This window comes from Balaenoptera ricei, chromosome 4 (genome assembly GCF_028023285.1).
Source record: "Balaenoptera ricei isolate mBalRic1 chromosome 4, mBalRic1.hap2, whole genome shotgun sequence".
Lineage (NCBI taxonomy): Eukaryota > Metazoa > Chordata > Mammalia > Artiodactyla > Balaenopteridae > Balaenoptera > Balaenoptera ricei.
The window spans coordinates 62,716,198-62,738,522 of record NC_082642.1 but is presented as its reverse complement, the minus strand read 5'-3'; the positions used below and the strand labels follow the sequence as shown (position 1 = coordinate 62,738,522).

Genomic DNA, 22,325 nt, shown 5'->3' with positions numbered 1-22,325 from the left:
TTTGTATCACAGATTGCTGTTCCCAAATGTACCTTTTTCAATTTCCGTATCAGACTTTAAAAAAAAGTGTTCCATCACTGCAATCATTTAATATTTGGACATTTTAGAATTCTGGCATTTCTGTTCATTCAGGAGTACTGTCTTAATTCCAGTAAGAACAAACTCACAGAGGCCCCAACTCTGATAAGATCGTTCCGACCTCATGAAGACTGGATAAGTTCCTTAGAGATGTGTGAGCCGGGCGGCCGCTAATTGGTTCTCTCTGCCTCTGCAGACCGCAGCATTTGTGTGACTGATGTCTGTGGTGCTCCTGTCCAGACCTTTGGTCAGGTAGAAATATCATTTTTTTATTATTCTAATATTTACTTGACATTTATTATGAGCTAGGCCTGATTTCCATTTGAATCTCATCGGCCATTAAAGTTCATTAGTCATGAAAGAACTGACTTCCATTTCTGGAACTGTAGCTCCAGGCCTCCCTTATTAACCAAGGCAGTTCCATCAAGTGGTGGACACTGGAGACATGAAAAGTTTGGGGACTCTACGCAGCTCAAAATGTACCAGGATTTCTGAGAAAAATTTCTCCTCCAAAATAAGTGGATCCCTTCAATTTCAAAATTTAGTAGAAACATACTACAATGTGGATAAATTTACTGCATTACTATTAAACAGATAGATGACTATGACAGCCAAGTAATAATCAGGTAATAATCAAATATAGAAAATTTTAGAAAAAAAACAAACTTTTCTGTTCATTGTCTGATTTATTCCTGCCTAAATAACAATTGCTAATGTTTGCTGAGTTTCTCCTGTTCTAAGGTCTCTACATGAATAATTTCATGTAATCTTCACAATTGCCCATCCCATGAGGGAGGAATGCTCATTATTCCCATTTTATAGATGAGGAAACAGAGGCACAGAGAGTTTGAATAAATTGCCTGGGCTCACAGAAGCTAATAAGTGGTAGAGTTTGGCGTTTGACTCAAGCTGGCTCATCTCAGAGCTCATGCTTTTAACCCCTTCCTCCCATGAAACTAAGCTCTGATTTATACCTGCTTATAAAAAAATAGAAGAAAGAAAATATTAATTGTCTCACATTTCTTTTCTTTTTTCCGTTTATTTTCATGGGAACTCAGCTCCTGTTCCCTTTGTACTTTGGGGGACAAAATATCAGCCCGATCTGTTTCAACCAGCACTGTTCAGACATGGTGGTGTGAGCATACCCTGGAACCTCAGTTTCCATCTGGCCGGTTGACTTGGCCCTATTCAGCAGCCTCAGGTGCCACTCTCATGCCCTGAGTATGGTGATTCTCTTCATGCTGGAAGACAAAGTCTGTCGTTGCTCCCTTTGTGAGGTCGGCTTGAGGATATCAACCTGTGCTGACAGAATTCTGTACAGCCCTTTAGGACATGGAGGGTGATGGTAAATCAGAAAATGATGGTAAATTGGGCAGGTGGACCGTTTTGGGCTGGGTAATGCGGAAGTCTCCAAGAGCTGTACAGCCTCTTCTGCTCTGTAAATAAGGCAAGTGCTAGACTTTTCTCAGGAAAAAGAGTGTCTGGGTGGGAACTCAAATCAGTGTGTGGGCAGGTGTGATGAGACAGCGTGGGGCAAAGCTGGCATTCTGAACATGAAAGGAGCTGAACAGCTGCTTCTGGCAGTTGGAGAAGTTAATGCAATGCTGACATTGTTATATGGCCATGCCACATGGGCTCTGGTGAGATGAGGTGCAGAAAAAAAGAGTGTCTTCAAGCGGGTGTTATCTGGAGTATAAGTCCTTTAGATGGCGCTGAAGCAAGAAATAGGGCTGTTCTAGGTATGGGTGCCATATAAACTGTGTCCACCAAACACAATCTGTACTGCAATTTTATTTTAATTAAGAAATATGTGCTAGTAAAACTGTTCATTTTATACCCTTGATAGTTTTCCTTAGTTATTTTGTAAAGTCTTTTTTTTTTTGAATTTTATTTTTTTTTATACAGCATGTTCTTTTTAGTTATCCATTTTATATATATTAGTGTATATATATCAATCAAAATCTCCCAATTCATCCCATCACCGCCCCCCGCCCCTGTGCTTTCCCCCCTTGGTGTCCATACGTTTGTTCTCTACAGCTGTGTCTCTATTTCTGCCCTGCACACTGGTTCTTCTGTCCCATTTTTCTAGGTTCCACGTATATGCGTTAATATACGATATTTGTTTTTCCCTTTCTGACTTACTTCACTCTGTATGACAGTCTCTAGGTCCATCCACATCTCTACTTTTGTATTTCAAAGGACTCAGCCTCAGATAGCTTGCGTGAAAATAGTTTGGTTTTTTTCCCTTCTGTTCGAGATAGGAAAAGAGCCACCAGAGCTGGGTAGTTTTAGAAAATAAAGGCGGGCAAAGCGGGGGACAGCTGGGTTTTCTAGTCCCTTCTGCTTGAGCTTTAAATTTTTTTTAAGAACCCGCTTTTGTCAAGCTGTCTTGGATATGGGTGCTGCTAGTTCCAAGGGCCACGGGAGGCAGTGGGAGGGGAGGGCAATGGAGAGGAGGGGAGGAAGAAAGAGAGAAAATTAGCAGATACTGGAAAGAAGCAACAGTGAATGTCCTTCTCATAGTGTGAGAAGAGACACCCTTTCACAGAAAGAACAGAAAGATATGGGAGACACACGGAAATACAGAGATAAGAAGAGACTCAATTCTTAAATATAGCTAGGATCAGAGCAATTTTTCCTGAACCAGTTTGATTTGTACAGTGTAGTGACTTTTGACCTACATTTGAATGTTGCATTTGTCTTTTCGTGGAATTAATTCTGTTCTAGCAGTTAAAAAAACAAAAGGAAAAGCAGTCATATATTTCAATTTCCTACACTAAGGCTTCATTTTCCAATCACATTCAGTCTGATTAAAGTATTCAAAATTTAGTGCAGTGTGATTCAGTATATTTCAAAAAAGAAGTTTTTTTAAAAAAATAACTGTGAATCAGTTTTATAACATAGCTATTGATCTGAGGTTGGTTTTCAAGTTAGATTTTTAAAAGTATGTGGTGTGCTATGTCTATTTCTAGAGTTGGAGAGATAGGGGTAGGGATGGTTTATCTGTGGAGATGCATTTATCCCAGGAAACTGTCAGATGACTGTGGTATAAAAAGAAATTAGATGATGCTTGTGCTTCTTCAGTGTCCATCTCAGCACTAACCGCTGTTGTGTTGGGCAGAGTGTGTACTAGCACCCCTCCTCAGCTGATTGCTTTGATGGCCAGTGACTTTGATTGAGCCTATTCACCCAGTGTTTAAAATTTGATTTAGTTGCCCACGTTTAAACATTAAGAGGTTTCATATAAGATCCAAATTTCTTGCTTCTCTTGGAAAAGAACATGTCATTCCCTGAGAGTAGCTATGGCCCCCTTTATGGAAAATGGGTTCCCTCTAAGTCGGTGTAATGCCACCTTTCTTTCCCTTTTGCCTATGAACACTGAGACTGACTTTCATTTGTTATTTATCATCTTATATGAGACTTGATTCATTCATTGACGCTGCCTTCCTGACCCCTGTAGGCATTTTACTTTGTAAATCCTCTGACAAAGGTTGATCATTCGTAGGCCAGTCAGATATGCTGGGGATCCCTAATGTTCCCTCATATCACACAACCTGTGTTCCCTGCTGCATTCCTGTGGATACACTGTGAACAAATAGAAGACAAGGAAATTGCTTCTGTATTTAAAACATAAATTGTCAATGGGGAGCTCTCACTAGATGGATACACATTAAGAGCTGTGGCCCAGATCTGTGAAAACTATCATGTAACACATATATTTTTCTAGGAAAAAGTACTCAGTAATTGGACTGGCTTTTGAGATTTTGGGAGGGGAAGATGCAAAGAAAGTAGTAGTATGAAAAATTCCGACAGTTCTTCAACAAAAGCTTTGTTTTTCTTTCTAGTTAATATACATCTTGCTATACAGGATTTTAAAGTGGGAATGTTAATTTCTTTTTTTGCAGTTCATTATTATCTCCTCAGAAAATATCTGTTTGTTTCTTATGATACATCACTTTCTAACTTTATTAAAGTTACATGTATATGTCCCATCTCCCTTAGAAGACTGTAAGCTCCTTGAGTTCGGGAACCATATCATCTTCATTTCTGGTGTCCCCAGGACTTCAATTAATAATCTAGCACATGTTAGACACATATAAATGTTCAAGGAAAATACATTTTATAAAAGTAAATCTCTGTTTTTTCAGGCAAAGCATTGGCAACTTGAGAACTGTTTTTCCCTTCCTAAAAGCAATACTAATTTAATGGCAGATAAGATTCAAGAGAAAAGCATAAAGGAAATTCCTTTGCTTTATAAGGAGGAATCATGGTTAGACCCATCAAAGCATTCGCTACTTGATAAGAAAAACAAAGAGTCAACATACAAGTAAGTACATCTTACCTGTAAAGAGTGAAATTGGCCCCAGATTCCTTCTGTGCTTTGTGGAATGTTCAATGACTACCTCAAGATTTTGCTAACATTTAGGTTATTGTTAGGTGTGTGTGTGTAGCAAGGGGAGAACGTATGTTCTCAGGGCGATATCTGATTCTTACTTCTTGTCTCTGTTGAATGCTTGACTTCTATTCTGCGTCTTCTAGTCTTTTGTTTCTACTCCATCATCAACCTAATTTTGGAAATTAACCCCTTTCTTCAAAAGCAATATATGTGTGTATATGTGTATGTATGTATCTACCTAGCTAGTTACCTGTCCATCTTCGAATGTATGTCAGATTTTACTCCTGGTTTTGCTAAGGCACACAGAGGTTTATATGTCAGAAGTTCAAAGAGCTTGACTTTGACTATTGGATATCACTCTCCTTTTATGACTTCTAGCCTTTCCTTCCTGTTGTTCAACCATTTCTTCTTTTCATGCCACTCTGATGGGTCCCATTCTTACATTCCTCTAACTCTAATGCCAGGCAGTTTTAATTGTTTCTTTTGTTTCCTATATTCTTGCTAACTCATGCTCTCATAATTTCACCTTTCATATTAAACAATCTTTTGAGAAAACAATTTTGTTCCTTGTATTTTCTTTGATACAATTGGCATTTTTATTACCATGTGCCTATATTACTTTTTTTAAGGTCTACAGAAAAATTGCCTAGAAAGCACAAAGAATTCCTACATACCCCACGCCCATCCCACACAGTGTCAAACATTAGTGTGGTACATTTGTTATTGATGAACCAATATTGATACTTTATTATTAACTAAAGTCCATAGTTTACATTAAGGGAGTACAGTTGAGGGTTCTCTGATGACACCACGCAGAGACCTCTGCATTGCACCTTTCCAAATTAATGCACTCTTTGGCTAAACTCTTGGGGCTCAAACCCACCAGTTGGGGTTTTTCTGTTCCAGTCCCCTCACACTGGCAGCCTCGCCTCTTGCACAGCTTCTCTTGGGTTAACTTCTGCTTGACCAATAGGAAGCTCGCACATCCTTGCCACACAAACTGCTCCACAGCTACCCCTTCTCCCCCTGCTCACCGGGGTACTTTCAACCACAGTAGACTTTTGCAGATATTAACGAGTCACTGGTTCACTGTGTCCCTCTAATGGTTACCCCACGGGGCATGTGTTAAACTCTTTGCCTGGTTTATGTGAACAGGAGCTAGAACTGAGGGGGAAGCATTCCTCCTCTCCTGTGGGAGTGGTTCTCAGTGCACACCTACGACTCTCTCCAGTGCAGTCCTCTCTTAGGATTGCTGCATCCTTAGTCTGTTTCTGTCCTAGAGGGGTGGCTGGCCTGAGTGTCACAAGATGCTACCTCCTTGACAAAGTGGACCTGCGCAAGGAATCGATCTAGCACCTCAGTTTGGAATGTGGGAATACTTTTTACCTCTTAATTAATTAATTATTTTGCTTTCAGACTTTTTGGACCTCTGATGACGAGGTAGGAGAGAAAAAAAAATTCCCTTTTAAACATCCTGTTACACTAAATTACCTTTTGGTATTTGTTCTTCTATTTCCTTGAATTATGGCTTGCTGAAATGTCAAGTGGCATTTTACTTTCAGGCAGAAGAATCTTTCAATTTAGAAATACGGCATGACCGACCCTGTACAAGAATAGAGTGCTGAGAATGGAAAGACTTGCTGTATGATAAAATGGCCCCACCCAGCCACCCAACTCAATTGTACAAATCAGGAGATAAAGTTACCCCAGGGTAACACAGATTGATCATTGTTTCTCTTCCTGTGACACTCCTAGAAGAGTGAATGCAAATGTCACAGATTCCTGTTTGAGTATTTCAGCCAAGATACTAATTTCCCATTCCTTATGACAATCTCAGTTATTCTTTTCTTTTAAAATTAGCCTTTCCTTAGATTTAAAAATTGGCACTTTTAACTGTTGACTTCTTTCCTGACTTCTATCCGTCTTATTTCATTTCCTATTGTTCCATGACACTTTACTTGTCTTCTGAAAATTAGTGCTCATGTATAGGTTCTTAAATTCACAGATTTCTCTTAAAAACTAGAGCTTTGCATTCTGCCAGATGAAATAAGACTACAGCAGAGTGATCGTCTCACCTTCGTTATACATTTCTGTGGGCCTTGGGAGATGTTCCCGGCAGTAAAAAGCAAAGTTATCTCTGTTTACTGCATCTTTTCAAGTGACAACACATCCAAAATTACCTGTGATATTTAAAATTTCTGCCTTTAATTCAAATGAGTGAATTGAAATAAATTTTATGACTTTGTAATAATGAGATAGAACGGAATGATATCATTTTGGAATTTCTGAACTAATTGAAAAGAAAAGGTTAAAAACGTATCCTCAGAATTGACTTGGCAGGTACAGCCCTCACTTCTCCCAGAAGCATGTCCATGAATCCTATGGAGAAAACCTACAAATGAAATACAATTGTCAGCTGTAGAATGTCCTTTGTGGGCTCCATCCAGTACTGAAGAGATTACAGATCACCTTTTCCCTAAGAAAATATTATTCTGAAGAATGTGCCCTATTTCTAATCAGATTAGGAAATCCAAGGAGAAAACCATGCCATTTCTTGTCCATATGTAAAAGTATGAAAGAAAACTAAATATATGAAATAATTTAGAGAGACTAAAAGGGGAAAAGCACATTTGGTGTGTGTATGCGGGTGGAGGGATGTTTAAATGGAGGGGGAGGAGGAGTAAGAAAGATGGAGATGAAAAAAGAAAAAAGCCAATAGAAAATGAAAGAAGCATGAAAAATGAAGGAAAATTTTAATAATTTAAAGCCGTGTTCTCATCTTAACTCCTAAGATTCTATTTCCAAGATAAAAAGCTTGGTTTTTATGATGTTCTGTCTTATACATAAATACCAGGTTTTCATAGTGCTTTAGATATTTTATAGTATTGTGTGTGAGAAGTAGGTAGGTGGTAAAATGTCATCTTCAATTTAAGTCCTGGGGATATGCAGATGAATATAGAATTTAAGAGAAAATAGGAAGTCCTAATGCTGAGTTAGAAATTGACACAAAGAAATAGATTTTTCTCCTTCTGTAGGTTCTGCAAAAGTCATATTACCACTAGAAAATGGGGGAAAAAAGAAATAACTGAAAAAAGTAAATGGGGGAACAAAAACCACAGTGGACATGCATTTTTCTTAATCTATGGCAATATTTGGTTTCTGGATTCACACAAAATTATTCTAATCTAGAAAAATTGCAGATACAATGAATAATTTAGACAATATAACCTTAGAGTATTTCTTTATTATGAAAATAATACATGTTCATTAGGAGAAAAATTAGAAATACAAATAAGCAAGAAGAAAAAGATGAAAAGAAATCATTAGCAGCAAAACCACCAATAACACTTAGGTATTTCACTCTTCAGGTCTTGTTCTGAGCATGCTTATACAAATAAACAAATATACATTTTATAAACATGAGGATATAATACACACAGTTTATAACCGGTTTACTACTTAAAAACATACAGCCAGTACACTTCCGAGTTACTTAATATGAGTATCTACAGACATCAGTACTCGTAATGGCCTCTTAGGAATTTATCACGTAGCTTTTTAAACATTCTCTTCTTTTAAAATATTTAAACTGTTTACAAATTTTAACTGAGAAACATTTATTTAAATACCTTCATGCACACGTGTTAAGAGTACCTGACTGAATTCATCATTACAATAAATTCTTTGAATCGGAGTTGCTGAGTCAAAGTTTTAAAGGCCTCTGAGTCTTGCTAAATTGTCATCCCAATGATGTGAAGGCTCTACCACCAGCAGTATATGGAAATGGCTGTCTCTGAACCAACATTGACTGTCGTCATTGTCTTAAAATTGCCACTCTGATAAATCATCAGTTTTATGTTGTATTTTTTAATTATTTGTGAGAGTAAACATTTTTCACGTTTGTTAATCTTTAATAATTTGATAATGAACTTGAAAGAGGTATCTGATGTCTGCTAGACTAATTCCTATTGAGGCCTTAAGAGAAGCACATCACAGCCTTTTCTTGAATATATCCTATGGGCTACACTCACCATCGTGCAGATAGCCTTCTCTGTTATTCAACCACTCTTTATTATAGAAGGGCTCTAATTGTAGGTCGGATCTATCCATTTGTAGGACATGCTCTCATCCATCTTCATCTTATTCTAGGGCAACAAAGAGCAAATCTACCCCATCTTCTACTCTCTGACAAATTTTTCTTTGGCTACCATTAAAAAAATATTTATGGGGAAATGATTATTAGAAACCAGGATAAAATAATTAGATGGGAAATGAAACATATATTCCATTAATTTCTCTGTAAGTTTATATAAGGCAGAAGGTACACTTAAAATTAATGTTCCTTAGAAATATGAAATATGTTCTAAATTCCATATTATTATTAGACGGGAACTGATATTTAATATCATTTATATGCTGGTGATTATCTAATTATTCTGCCAGTAGAGCTTATGTGAGAAAATAAAATAGGAATATTATAAGTATAAAAAATACAAACATAAAATAAAATAAGAGTATTAGAACTGATTGTAGGGGGTGTTGGAACTCCTGCTTTGAGTGAAAAATATTGTATTATTCTTTCTTAAAGAGATAGTAGCCAATACTTATTGAGTCCTTACCATATTCCAGGCACTGTTCTAAGGTTTTTATGTGTTTAACATTTAATTGTCACTATAATCCTTGGTGATATCTACAATTATAATCTCGATTTCATAACTAGGAAAGCAAGACAGAAAAAAGTTAAGTGATTTACACAACGAACAAGAGGTGAGCCAGGGACCCCAAAGCAGGCATTCTAACTCCAGAGTCAGTACACTTTGCCACTGCTCTATTCTGCCTGCCTGACAAGCAACACGTGACCATATTGAAAAGTTGCTGGTCTCTGAGTCAAGTGATCAAATGTTTTGTCAAGTACCTGCTATGGGTAAGCCACTACTCTAGGCACCTTCACTTTCCTTTAGGGCACTTGGGGACTTGTCACACATCATTCCTCCTTTCTACATCCAGAACCGAGAGATGGCAGATTTAGAGTCTTTCCTTCTCATAGAATTGATGGCAAGGATGCCAGAGACCATAGTAGGCTCCCTTCTTGCATTACCACATAAGACATTTTTGCAAAAGTTTTAAACTCTATCTGTGTTCCTTATTACATTCTTTAGCTTCTTTGTATTCGACCACTAGGAATATTGGACTCTTAGGAATATTCACCTCTTTCCAGTTTCCTGTACATTTTCATAGTAATCACTTTCCAAGAAGTCAAATATCTATGGAAAAGAAGCAATAGGTTGACCTGTAAATCGAAGTTGATTCTACAGTCTAGTTGTTCATAGAACTGCCCTTTGTCTTGGAGTTTTATCAGTATAGCTCCATTTCCTAGGCAGTCATTTAATTAGTGCAGATTGTTATGACTCTAGAAGAGTTTCTCTTACTGTCCGCCTTCCTCTTTCCCTCTGTGGATTAAATTCTTTAGTGGAGATAGACAAAGTCTTTCGTTTCATCCAAAAGATACTCAGTTTAAATGCCACTGGATGAGAGAGCTGGAAGACAAAGGGTCTAAAAGCAGGAAACCATTCAGGGTGTTTGGAGAAAAACTAAGGCCTGGTGTCAACTAGTCCAAAGATAGACCTCCCTCAAACTTTTGCACCTCAGTTTATTTCAGTTTTACTTTTCTGAGGGAAAAATTATATTCTTAACCTAGTAACTGCAAGACCTAACTGCACCGTAATCTACCTTTCTTGCATCCACCACCAACTTCTTATTTTTACAGATTCTCTTACTATTTAAAATAACTCTCTAAGGATACCATCATTCTTGTCTTCAAAGCCCAGATAGTGGCTGAATAAACATGTCTTTTTTTAAAATTAATTTTTATTGGGGTGTAGTTGCTTTACAATGTTGTGTTAATTTCTGCTATACAGCAAAGTGAATCAGTTATACATATACATATATCCCCTCTTTTTTAGATTTCCTTCCCATTTAGGTCACCACAGAGCACTGAGTAGAGTTCCCTGTACTATACAGTAGGTTCTCATTAGTTATCTGTTTTATGCATAGTAGTGTGTATATGTCAATTCCAAATCTCACAATTCATCCCAAACCCCTTCCCCCCTTGGTATCCATATGTTTGTCTCTACCTCTCTCTCTATTTCTGCTTTGCAAATAAGTTCATCTGTACCATTTCTCTAGACTTCACAGATAAGTGATATACAATATTTGTTTTTCTCTTTCTGACTTACCTCACTCTGTATGACAGTCTCTAGGTCTACCAACGTCTCTGCAAATGGCACTATTTCGTTCCTTCTTATGGATGAGTAATATTCATTGTATATATGTACCATATCTTCTTTATCCATTCCTCTGTTGATGGACATTTAGGTTGCTTCCATGTCCTGGCTATTGTAAATAGTGCTGCAATGAACATTGGGGTGCATGTATCTTTTGGAATTATGGTTTTCTCCAGGTATATGCCCAGGAGTGGGATTGCTGGGTCATATGGTAGTTCTATTTTTAGTTTTTTGAGGAACCTCCATACTGTTCTCCATAGTGGCTGTATCAATTTACATTCCCACCAACAGTGTAAGAGAGTTCCTGTTTCTCCACACCCTTTCCAACATTTATTGTTTGTAGATTTTTGGATGATGGCCATTCTAACTCAGATGAGGTGATACCTCATTGTAGTTTTGATTTGCATTTCTCTATTAATTAGTGATGTTGAGCATCTTTTCATGTGTTTGTTGGCCATCTATCTGTATGTCTTCTTTGGAGAAATGTCTGTGTAGATCTTCTGCCCATTTTTTTGATTGGGTTATTTGTTTTTTGATATTGAGCTGCATGAGCTGTTTGTATATTTTGGAGATTAATCCTTTGTCAGTTGCTTTGTTTGAAAATATTTTCTCCCATTCTGAGGGTTGAATAATATGTCTTATTCATGGGAGATAGTATGTTGTGAGGGAGATCGTTCCAGTGTGATTTGGGGAAAAGCTGCTACCTACTGTCAGTCTTTTGGATGGCAAAGGTTTCCTTAAAAAAAATCTATAATTCCGAATAATTTATGTAGATACGCCCCCCCAATCAAGAAGGTAGAGCTTAACTCTCCTCTTCATCTTCCTTAAGTGTAGACTGTGCTTGGAAACTTGCCTCCAGAGAGTAGTGTATAGACAGGAAGGGAAAAAGTAACTTTGCAGAAACTTGGGAAACACAACCTTGGCCAGGTGATAAAGTTAATATCAACAGTGGTAAGTCAGGTTGATAGCCTGTGCCCTTGATAAGATACAATGAGAATAGCACTTCATCTCTGTTATCTTCCTCCCAAGAACCCATAATCCTCGTGTAATCATAAGAAAAACATCAGACAAACCCAAATTGAAGGAGATTCTACGAAAAAACTGACTGATATTTCTTAAAATTGTCAAGGTCATCAAAAACAAGGCAAGTCTGAGAAATTATCATAGACCAGAGAAAACTAAGGAGTCAGAAAACTAAATGTAATGTGGTAACCTGGGATAGAAAAAGGACATTAGGAAAAGCTAGGAAAATCCTAATAAAATACTAAGGTTAGTTAATCATAGTATATCAGTATTGATTGTGACAAAGGGTAATATAAGATGTTAACAACAGGGAGAATTGGGTGAGGGGTATACCAGAACTCTGTACTATCTTTGCAACTTTTCTGTAACTCTAAAACTACTCTAAAATGAAACTTTTACTTTTAAGCTCATTTGGGTTTGGGAGATACAGTCAACTAGGGGAGAGGAAAAGGAAGGAGGGAAATAAACATTTATTAAATACTATTATTTATTAGACACATTGCTGAGCATTCATCCATCTTATCTCCTTTAAAATCACAGTAAGAATCTCATACAGAGCAGGAAATTGAGGCTGAGAGTATAGGAAACATCTCAAGGTTCTATAGCTACTCAGTGTGTAGCAAAATAGGGAATAAAGGTTAAGGGCAGCAGTAATCACAAAGGGTTAAAGGGTGCAAGGAAAGGAGGCAGAAGGGAGAGGGCAGGCCCCATGGATCTCAATGATTTTGTGAAAAATAGGTATGTTTTCTGGCCTGAGGCTTCCAAGAGAATAATAACAATTTTTGGAAACATGGCTTGTAGCTGTTAAGGTTGAGGTCTGTGACAGTGAATGTTAAATATATTTGAGACCATTTCCTGTTTTCTGACTGGAATTATATACAACTATGGAATGGTTTCACTTCCTGTGTTTTATTGATAAAAACTTTTCCTGTGGATTCAAGCTAATCTAAAGTTTTCCTATTGATTCATATAACAAGCCTCAAAAGCACTGAACTTTTTTTTTCTTTTTGCATTTTGGATACCATAAATGAAGATCCAGGCATAACACTGGATAAAAGAGCTTTTGACACATACCACTGATTAGCCCATATAACTTACACACAGGGCAAGGATAGTGTGCGTGTCTGTGGCATTTTCTTCTTCATAGTTTTTTCTCTGACCTTCCAGTTTTTATGGGACAGGACCTTTGCTTAACTAGCTTCTCCTCCTTCATGGCTCTTACACTTTTATACCATCACCTGGCTAGTAGGCATTTTATTCAAAGATATAACTTGATTAGTGTAAACAATTGTCACTACTTAGGTCCACAGGATAGACATTTTTTTTTGTTAAAGGTGTATATTGATAGCCAGAAAGTGTCTGTTCATCCTTTGTGGTTGATATTTTGTTTCATCATAAATTATTTTCTTCCAGTGTCAGACCATCAGAAGTTATAAATTTAGGTATGAATATAAGGAAAGAAATGTTTATAAGAAAAAAACACATAACCTTTACAATGGTGAAGTTATAAAAAAATCATTCAGTAAGTAATCACTGTTGATATATTTTTATCATGTTATTATTTTATAGATTGGTATGAAGAAAACAAGTAACTACTCTATGTGCCAGGAATGTTGGTATTCCTTAATAAATCTGAAAGTAAGCTCTTGTGATCTCATTTTAACGAAGGAGGAAAGCGAGGCTCAGAGATATTAAGTGACTTGTCCAAGCCTTCAGAGTGTACAATAGGCAGAAGTATAAGGTCTAAACCAGAAAACATGTGGAAAATGCCCACTATAGTCTCCAAAACAGAGTTGGCACAGGATATTAATTCTCTCTCCTAAGTGTTTAAAAGATAAAAATAAAATTAAAACTATTTTTGTTCTCAGAAAGCCCAAAGCCACACAGAACAACGTATTTGTTTAGTTGTGACTGACCAGAAAAAAACTGTAAAAAAAGTAATTGAAACAAAAGAATTGTTATCATACTGAAGTGTGTTATTTAGAAGAGTACTGAGAATCGTTCTCGAAGCTCCATCATATAACGAGAATATTTCACTCACTACAAATCTTTTGTCAACTTATGTCCAAGGGGAAGCTGCACTCTCACAGAGCAAATGTGCTCGTTTCTGTTGAAACTTTGCTGTCAAAATGTACATTATTATTTGTTAATATTCAATGCATATTTATAAACTAATCTACTCTATAGGGGTTTTGTCATGATTACATGAGAAAATATATGTGAAGCACTTAGTGTCTGGCATATTGTAGAAACTCAATACAGTTTTATTAGTAATATTATTTATTATTATTATACCTTGGAGCACAACTTTTAGAGTGAAATATACTTGAGTTGATGTCCAAGGCCTACCATTGACCAGTTATGTAAATTCAGGCAAGTTACCAAAGCATCTTGAGCCTTGATTTCCTCATCTGTCAAAAGGGCATAATGATACTTTACAGGTTGTGAAGATTTCTCCTTTGGTTTAATATAACACATTGGTTCCCAAAGTACGTTCCCTGGTCTACCAGCATCAGCATCACTGGGAATTTAGGTACATTCTGGGGCCCCATCCCCACCCAACTAAGTTAGAAACGGGAATTGTGCAAGTGGTTTGTGCTTTGATAAACCCTGCAGATGATTCTGATGCCTGGTACAGTTTGAGAACCACTGACATGGCACATGACTTGTCTCGGAGCAGGTGCTCATTACCTGTTAGTTTACTTTTCCTAGATACTGAGCCACCACAATGACAAAAGCACGGACAGTTTTTACCTTCACAGAGCTAACAGTTAAACAAACATAGTCAACAAACATCTTGAATTAAGCTTTTGTAGACTTCCATTCCATTATCCATTTATCCCATGAAACAAAAAGAAGACTTTTTAATTTTGTCCAAGACTTTGCCTGTAAGGGCATAATTAAGAGTCTTCCTTCCCATTATCTCATTGTGTGCATCATAGATACAATAATAAAGAGCTGGTTTACATTTTAGCAAAATGAAAATGAACCTGCAAACTCAAAATTTTAGATATGTTGTTAAATGCTGAAAAATAGATTCCATCTCACAAAGCCTACAGTTTTCTTGCAGATAACAGAGAAACTGGAGCTTTTCCAAAACTGCAGAATACTCATTTTCAAGGGAAAATAGCAAAGAATACAAAATGAAAAATAAATGAATGGGGAGCCTTGAGTTTCTTTTGGTCCCTTTGCATAAAAGGACCATGGATTTATCTTGAACAGCTGTGTTTATAGGGTTTGCTGATCTGCAGCTGTACCAGCTGAGTAACAGGGAGGTTAGAATTTTTTTAAAAAAGTTAACTTGGAAATGTGCTAGCTCTTTCTGAGGAATTAATGACATTATACTTTTTTTTTTTCCATCCTCCCTTAAAACCTGCTGTTGTAAAGGCGGTTTTAGGTCATTAAGCATTGGAAACTTGAAAGAACTACCTGAAGTGAATAAACCAGCTTTTCTTCTAGACCCTGAGAAATACTTTAGGGAAGAGCCAGAGGAGGAATGTCCCCAAATTCCAGAGCTTCCATCACTTTCTGAAAGTAAGTCCTCAACCATCATACCACGTCCATCCTCTCTCCCCACGAAACTCAACCAATGAAGAAAACAAAGTAGAAAAGCAGGAAAGTAACACGTGTTTGCCTTGTAGGTTGCAGTGAAATGAAGTGTGGTTTGACTGCTAAGATTTATAGCTCAGCTGCCGATCTGTGTTCTCAGAAAGCACAGCCAACAGGCCAAAATACATAAGAGGAATATTTTTGTTTTGCCACTTTTCTGAAGTCAGAATGCCATGAATATATATCATGAGTCTGCTATGAACGAGAACCCATTCCCCCCAATAATCTTACTTTTCAGATCTGATACCAGAGAAAGAGGTATCCTAAGGCGGCTTCAGAACAGAGTCTCTGACAATCTGGTTTTGTTCTTCTCATGTGAAACACTATAAATAGCAGCTACTTAAAGTGTATTGTCTTAGAGCCTTCCAACTGTTGTGCTAGGCTAATATGATGAGTCGACAAGAAAGCTTAATTTAGAAAACAGAAGTGAATGATCTCCGAGGATTTGGAAACAAGATGTGCAAAAGAATGCTCTATTTTTCGCACTGGTATAGGCTTCCGAGTGTCTAAGAATTTGAAGAGTAATTTCTGTACAAACATCCTACCAGCAAAGAGGGACCTGACGGGAGTGCAGGCGACACAACCTGTTACTCAGCGAGGCACTCAGAAAGCATATGGACACTGCAGGGAACTCATTTAAAATAATTAATGAAAAGAGAAGTTTTTCAACTTGTAACAGTCAAAAGATCAGAACTGCACTCGAACCATCTGAGATCTGTGGTTTCTAAACTTTTCAAATCCTCTGAAATGGGGGTTCAACATCATCCTTGAGAAATAATAACCCTTGTAGGAGGGAGGCATTTATGTCTACACTTGAGGAAGTTTAAGCCTCTTGTCTCTGCTTGGTTCCTTATAACAGCTGGTCAACTTTTTTTTTTTTTTAATTCCACTTGTAAACAAGGTACAGCTGTCATTTCTCACCGCTATATTTCCAGTCTAATTATTATCAGCTTCCTTTGCTTTTTCTCAGTTTCTCTTTTCAAAATCTATAATCGTTCATTTGCTCTCAGGAGGATCGTCTATGATATCTGCTCATTTCTTCTAAAAACATGAATCCACAAACGTTAGGGCTTTAAATAACCTTTAGTGCATCTGACTGGGCTTTCAGTCTATCAGCCTACTGCTTTTTCCCCAGGATGATTCATCTTCAAGAATAAAGATGGGGAGGACTTATCTTGTCCTGCTGAGTCACAGACGGAAGAGAATGTGGGGAACAGACAGTAAGAAAAGATCCAGGGAGCCAGAACAAAGTGTAAAGACAGTCCAGACAGAGAACATGCACACAGGAGGAAACCAAGATGGAGCAAGGAGTCAGAATAGAGGCAAGAGAAATAGGAGAGAAGGAGACTGCAGAAGCTGGAGAGCCAGGAAGTGGGAGAGAGCAAGGGTGAGGGCAGCAAACGCCTCTCCTCAGCCCTGGGAGCTCCTGTTTCTGTGAGGAGCCTTGCACGTTCTGCAGCAGGAGAATTCTCCTTCATCTGCAGATAAATTCTCCTTATGGGCAGGGAGGATGTGTAGGGGAAGTTGGGGGTGAATGGCTGGTTGGGAATACTGAAAATACAAAAAAACCTCTAATACATTTTCAAGGAGAATTTTTTCTCCTGGATTTCTTAATATAAAATTTTCCTATAATTTCCACACCATTTAAAAAAGATGTTTTCTCTCTTTTGCTTTTCTATTTTCTTCTTCAGCTTTTCTTCCTTTGCTCCCTTTTAAATATTTCCACTCATCTGCCTTCTCTGCAAGTGAAAATATTTCCTTTTTTAAAAAGCTTCACCGACTTGAGGGAGAGACAGATGTAAACTACTGAGGACAACAGAATGCATGACACGTGCCACCACAAATGAGGTTCTGTGGAAGCATCAGGGAAGAAGGCAGATTAACTCTGCCTGGGGCATAAGAAGGAATTAGTGGAAGTCACCTCTGAGCTGGGGCTTAAAATGAGTAGGAGTTCAAAGGGTGAGGGAGAAGAAGAGGAAGTCAAGATCAAGGAAACATAAGGAAAGATGCATTGTGGATGAAGTAGGGCAGGAGTCCAAATGATTCCAAGCTGGCTGCAATGGGTGACTTCAGATGGTGCCACGTTGACTGAGTTTGACACAGATGAATAGAGTTGAGTTTGGAATGTGCTGAGTTTGAGGTACTGGTGTGCTATTTAGAAATAAAGATCTGGAGAATGGGAGAGGATGGTAACATGCTCTGCATAATAGCAGTCTTCAAATAGCTGATGCAGAAATCATGTTTGCTCATGTGTTTATTTAGCCTTCCTGGTGAATATTGAATGCCTTCTCTGTGCTGACCCTTGTGCTGGGTGGTAGAGGCACAGAGCTGATGTGTAGAGGTACAGCTTTCAAAGCTCTTGAAGACTAGTTGAGGGAACTAGATTAGGAAACCATTATGTTTTACATCAAAGGCTATAATAGAGATAAGCACTGGGTACTGTGGGATCACGTGGAGGTTCATAGATGATTTTTCAGAGAAACCAGATTGTGCCTGAGCTAGATATTAAAAGTTAAATTGATATTAGTTAGGTAAGAAAAAAGAGGGACGATATTTCTGGCAAAGGAACAGTATATGGATGGTGTACTAAGGGAGCTATGAGTAGTCCCAGATGGCTGGGTTCTAGAAGGGACATGATGAGAATTAAGGCCAGAGAGGTAAATGGGGGCCAAATCATGGAGCATCTGGTATACTGTGTTAAGGACTTTGGTATTTATTTTACCAGAAATGAGGAACCATTGGAATGTTTTAGTCAAGTATTCTGAATTATCCCATTTTATCTCTTCTATTAATTGTTCAGTTTTTAGATTTCTTTGTGTTAGCCTTTTAGTGATTACTCTAGAGGTTACAGTACTTTATTTCTTTTCGGGGTACTAGGCTTCCATCTGAGATTATTTTCCTTTATTCAGAAGAAATTTCTGCAGTATTTCTTATAATGTTGGTCTGCTGGTGAGTAATTTTCCCAGCTTTTATGTGTCTAAAAAATGCGTTTATTTTATTTTGACTTTGGAAAGATTTTTTCACTGGGTTTAAAACCCTAGATAGCGGTTTTTTTCAACTCTTTAAAGATACCATCCCATTGCTTCCTTGCTCCTATAGTTCCTGTTTAAAATTCCACTCTTCATATTATTGTTGCTTCTTTGAATGCAATCTTTTTTCTGGCTGCTTTACAGATTTTTTTCTTTATCCTTGTTTTTTAGCAGTTTTATCACAGTGGGCATAAATACGCTTTTCTCTGTATATATACTGCTTGGGGTCGATAGGAATCCTTGAATACATCTTTCTTCAATGTTGAATAATTCTCAGCTATTATCTTTTCAAATATTGTTTCTTTCCAGTTCCCACTCTCCAGTCCTTCTGGGACTGCAATTACACATACGTTGGATTTTCATCATATCACAAACATTTCTTATGTTCTTCTCATTTTTCCATTTTATTTTCTTCTCTGGGCTTCATTTTGGATATTTTATATTGACTTATCTTTGCATTCACTAGTCCTGTCTCTTTTGCCAGTCTCTTTTAAACCCATGATATCAGTTCCCAATTTCAGATTTTATATGTATATGTGTGTATATATATATATGTATATATATTTCTAAAATGCCATTTGAATCTTGTTTATATATATTCTAATACTCAGTTGAAATTACTTCTGTTTTCATCCATTTTGTCCAAATTTTCTCTCTGTTTTCTTTAACATGTTTATAATAATTTTAAAGTCCTGGCCTGCTAACATCAGTATCTGGGTGATCCTTGGATCTGTTTCTAATGTCTATTTTTTCCTCTTGGTTATTGGTCACATTTTCCTTCTTTCTTGCAAGTCCTGTAATTTCTGTATAATTTTTTATTATATGACAGAAATTATGTGTTAAAGATCTACAGATAATGAACTTAATGTTTTTCCTCTGAGGCAGTGCACTCTCTCCTTAGCTGGACAGAGAGCATGAAGGGTGGATCATGTTAATCCAATTAGGGATGGAGTTCGGTCAGTGCTGGGTTATGGCTTTAGTTACACTTCATTTACTTTCAGTTTCAAATGTTTGTTTTAGGCCTCTCCCCGTAGTGGAATACTGTGACCGCAGGAAACATTAAGCTGCCTCCCCAGTCCAATCCACAGCCTCCCACACTACCCCAGCACTCAGAATATGTCCTGTGGGGAACCCTGGCCACAGTTACAAAGTTTCTCCAAATTCCAGTCCATCACACCAACCCACATAGTCATCAAAAGCTCTTCTGATTTTCCCTTCCCTTAGAAAATCTCTCTGTCTATGGCAAGCCTGTTTCTTAGCAATGCCCAGACATGATTAATCCCCAAAGGGAAGAAAAGATTTGGCAATCTCAGCTCATCTGAGAATGGTTCTACTATCTCATGAATTTTAATTTGATAATATTTGTTTTCACAGCTCTCTGAAGGCTTTAAGAATATTATTTCTGTAATTTACCTTTTTTTTTTTTTTTCTATCTGGTGCAATGAGAAGGAAGACCTGCCACTACTTATTAAATCCTATCCAGAAACAAAATTCCTGTTGAAATGTTTAAGCAGGCAAGTGACATGACCAGATTTGCATTCTAGAAAGCTTTCTGGAAACTGTGTAGTTGATGCATTATAGTGGGGCTAGACTGAAGGCAGTGTATGTATTAGAGTGGTGGGAACTTGTTGTATGGCGCAGCTATCTTCTTTTGAATTTTCACTTTGCCTTCTACTAGTTGTTTATATCTGGATAAATTAAATAAGCTACGAAGTCTCAGTTTTCTCATCTGTAAAATGGGGCTAGTGGTACCTGCTTCTTGGAGTTGTGTGGGTTAATTTTAGCACAATGACTGGCACATAATAAGCACTCATAAATGGTAACTATTATTATTTTGAAGATAAGGGGACCCTAGAAAGGAAGTAACTATTAATTTGAGAAGTGTTACAGAGATAGAATTTAAAGGATTTTGTGCCCTGATGAGATGTTAAGACACGTGTGACTATCAGGTTTCCAGCCCGGATAACTGTGTCAAAGAGAGACAATTACTGAGAGAGGAAATATAGGAGGAGAAGATGATTTAGAGTTAGTTTTCAGAATATGTTGAGTCGGAGGTACCTGTGGGACATCTACCAAGAAAAGCTAACACTTTCCCAAGAAACTGACTATAGTAGGGAGGAAAGAAAAAGAACGGTAACTGAAGAGCAACTATAGTCAGCAGCAACTACAGTCAAGGCATGTTTTAGAATTAATTTTATTTTTCAGTTCATTTTTTCTTCCGATTTTAGATATAATATACGCACATTATAGAACATTGGCTAGTAAGCAGCAAAGAGAATTCTAAAGAACACAGGAATAGAAGATCTAAAGAGAAGCCACTACTCCCAGGCCTGAGATAGACCAGGGAATATGCCCACCTAAGCTAGGGCAGAGACCCAGACCTTGTGCAAGAGGGCTTATCGCTGTCTTGCCACCTGGCAAGGTGGCAGAGCTGCTGCAGATGGAACTTGCAGAAATCTGCTCTCAGGGGCGTCAGGGGAAGCCATCCACAGGGAGGTGCTGTGTCTCAGAACTCACTGCAAAGCCATCAAGGGGCTGCAGGGGAGAGGCTGTTCACAGGGAGGAGTCACACTGGTGGCCCTCTGCTTGCCTCCTGGGGTATTACAGAAAGTCATTCATTGCATGCTGGCAGACAGGCGGCACTCTGCTGCAAAGTCACCTGGGAGGGTGGCAAGGGAAGCTGTGGCTCTGGAAAAGCCATCCTTGCATCACAGGAGTCTGGAGCTGCAGAAGGCATTGGATGAGCTTGGTCATGGGGAAGTCATGCTGTAGGACTCTAGTGCTGGAGGAACTGCCCTGCAGGAGCCTGGTGAGGGGAGCACCCGCTTGGAGAGAAATCCATTTCTCCTCCAGTGTCCCTCTAGTGCCCTCTAGTGACAGAGCTCAACATTGTACCAGCTGTCAAAGGAAAACCATTTACAAGACTCTGGTCCATTATCACGCAGCGAGCAGTGAAGAGTGGCTTTGGAGCTCAGGGGCAATGCACTGATCATTGGCATAGTACCATCTTCCCTGGCTATTCATGCTTTTTATCCCACTCCTGGTCCTTTACATTATTTTGTAACCTTTGAAATCACAGTCATTATTCCTACTCAGTTATAAAGTGTTAATGGTTATGGTTGTCTTTTGGAGAATTTCCATTTATAGAATGAATAAAACTTGGAAGACTCAAAGCAATAAAGGTACAGTAAGGGCAAAATTTCAAGCATAAGCCTAGCTTCAAATCAAGACTCTACCACTTGCTAGCTATATGACCTTTAGCAGGTCAGTTAAACTCTCTATGCCTTAGTTTCTTCAACTAATAATGGGCATCGTATTAGTTACCGTCTTCATAATGTTGCTGTGAACATTGAGTGAAATAACCCATGTGAAGCCCTTAGCACAGAGCCTGACACCTTCTTTACTGATGGTATTTTATCATTATTATTCCACTAAATGGCTCTATGTTATAGGAATTATTATTGCCCCTATTTACTATATAAAGAGTCTCTGGCATAGACTCTGTGGGATAGAAAAAAGAGTTTAAATAACATACCTAGTCTCGCATAGCTAGTAAAAGGTGGACCCTCGTTGAGAAGTGTCCCTGTTTTACACTGTTTTACAGGTGTCCATGTTATTATTATTTCTAGGTACAGCCTCCCTTGTTCAAATAACGTTGAAATTATAGTCCCTAGGCAACCTATTCTTATGTGGCTTTCTAATACCAGCTATTTCACTATAATATTACCTATTTTTATCACTTTCATTTAAAATTGTTCATCTCCTTTTTCGTAGGAGGCTACTGAATTTAAAAATTGTTATTATAAATGAGCACTTAAAAAAAATCTCAATTACTAATACAGGCCCTCCTCCACACTATCATTACAGAGTCTACCTTAAGTCTTTGCACTGCATTTTACACACATT

At 37.8% G+C, this 22,325-nt stretch overlaps 1 protein-coding gene across 1 annotated transcript in view; it reads left to right on the top strand.

The window, feature by feature from the left end:
• The window catches only part of WDR49 (WD repeat domain 49), a 149,305-nt gene that overhangs the window by 116,805 nt on the left and 10,175 nt on the right, over nt 1-22,325 (top strand). Inside the window, 5 exon segments of the mRNA XM_059919965.1 lie at nt 133-330; nt 4,227-4,405; nt 13,195-13,220; nt 13,223-13,303; nt 15,169-15,315. Of these exon segments, the coding sequence (XP_059775948.1) occupies nt 133-330; nt 4,227-4,405; nt 13,195-13,220; nt 13,223-13,303; nt 15,169-15,315 (631 nt within the window).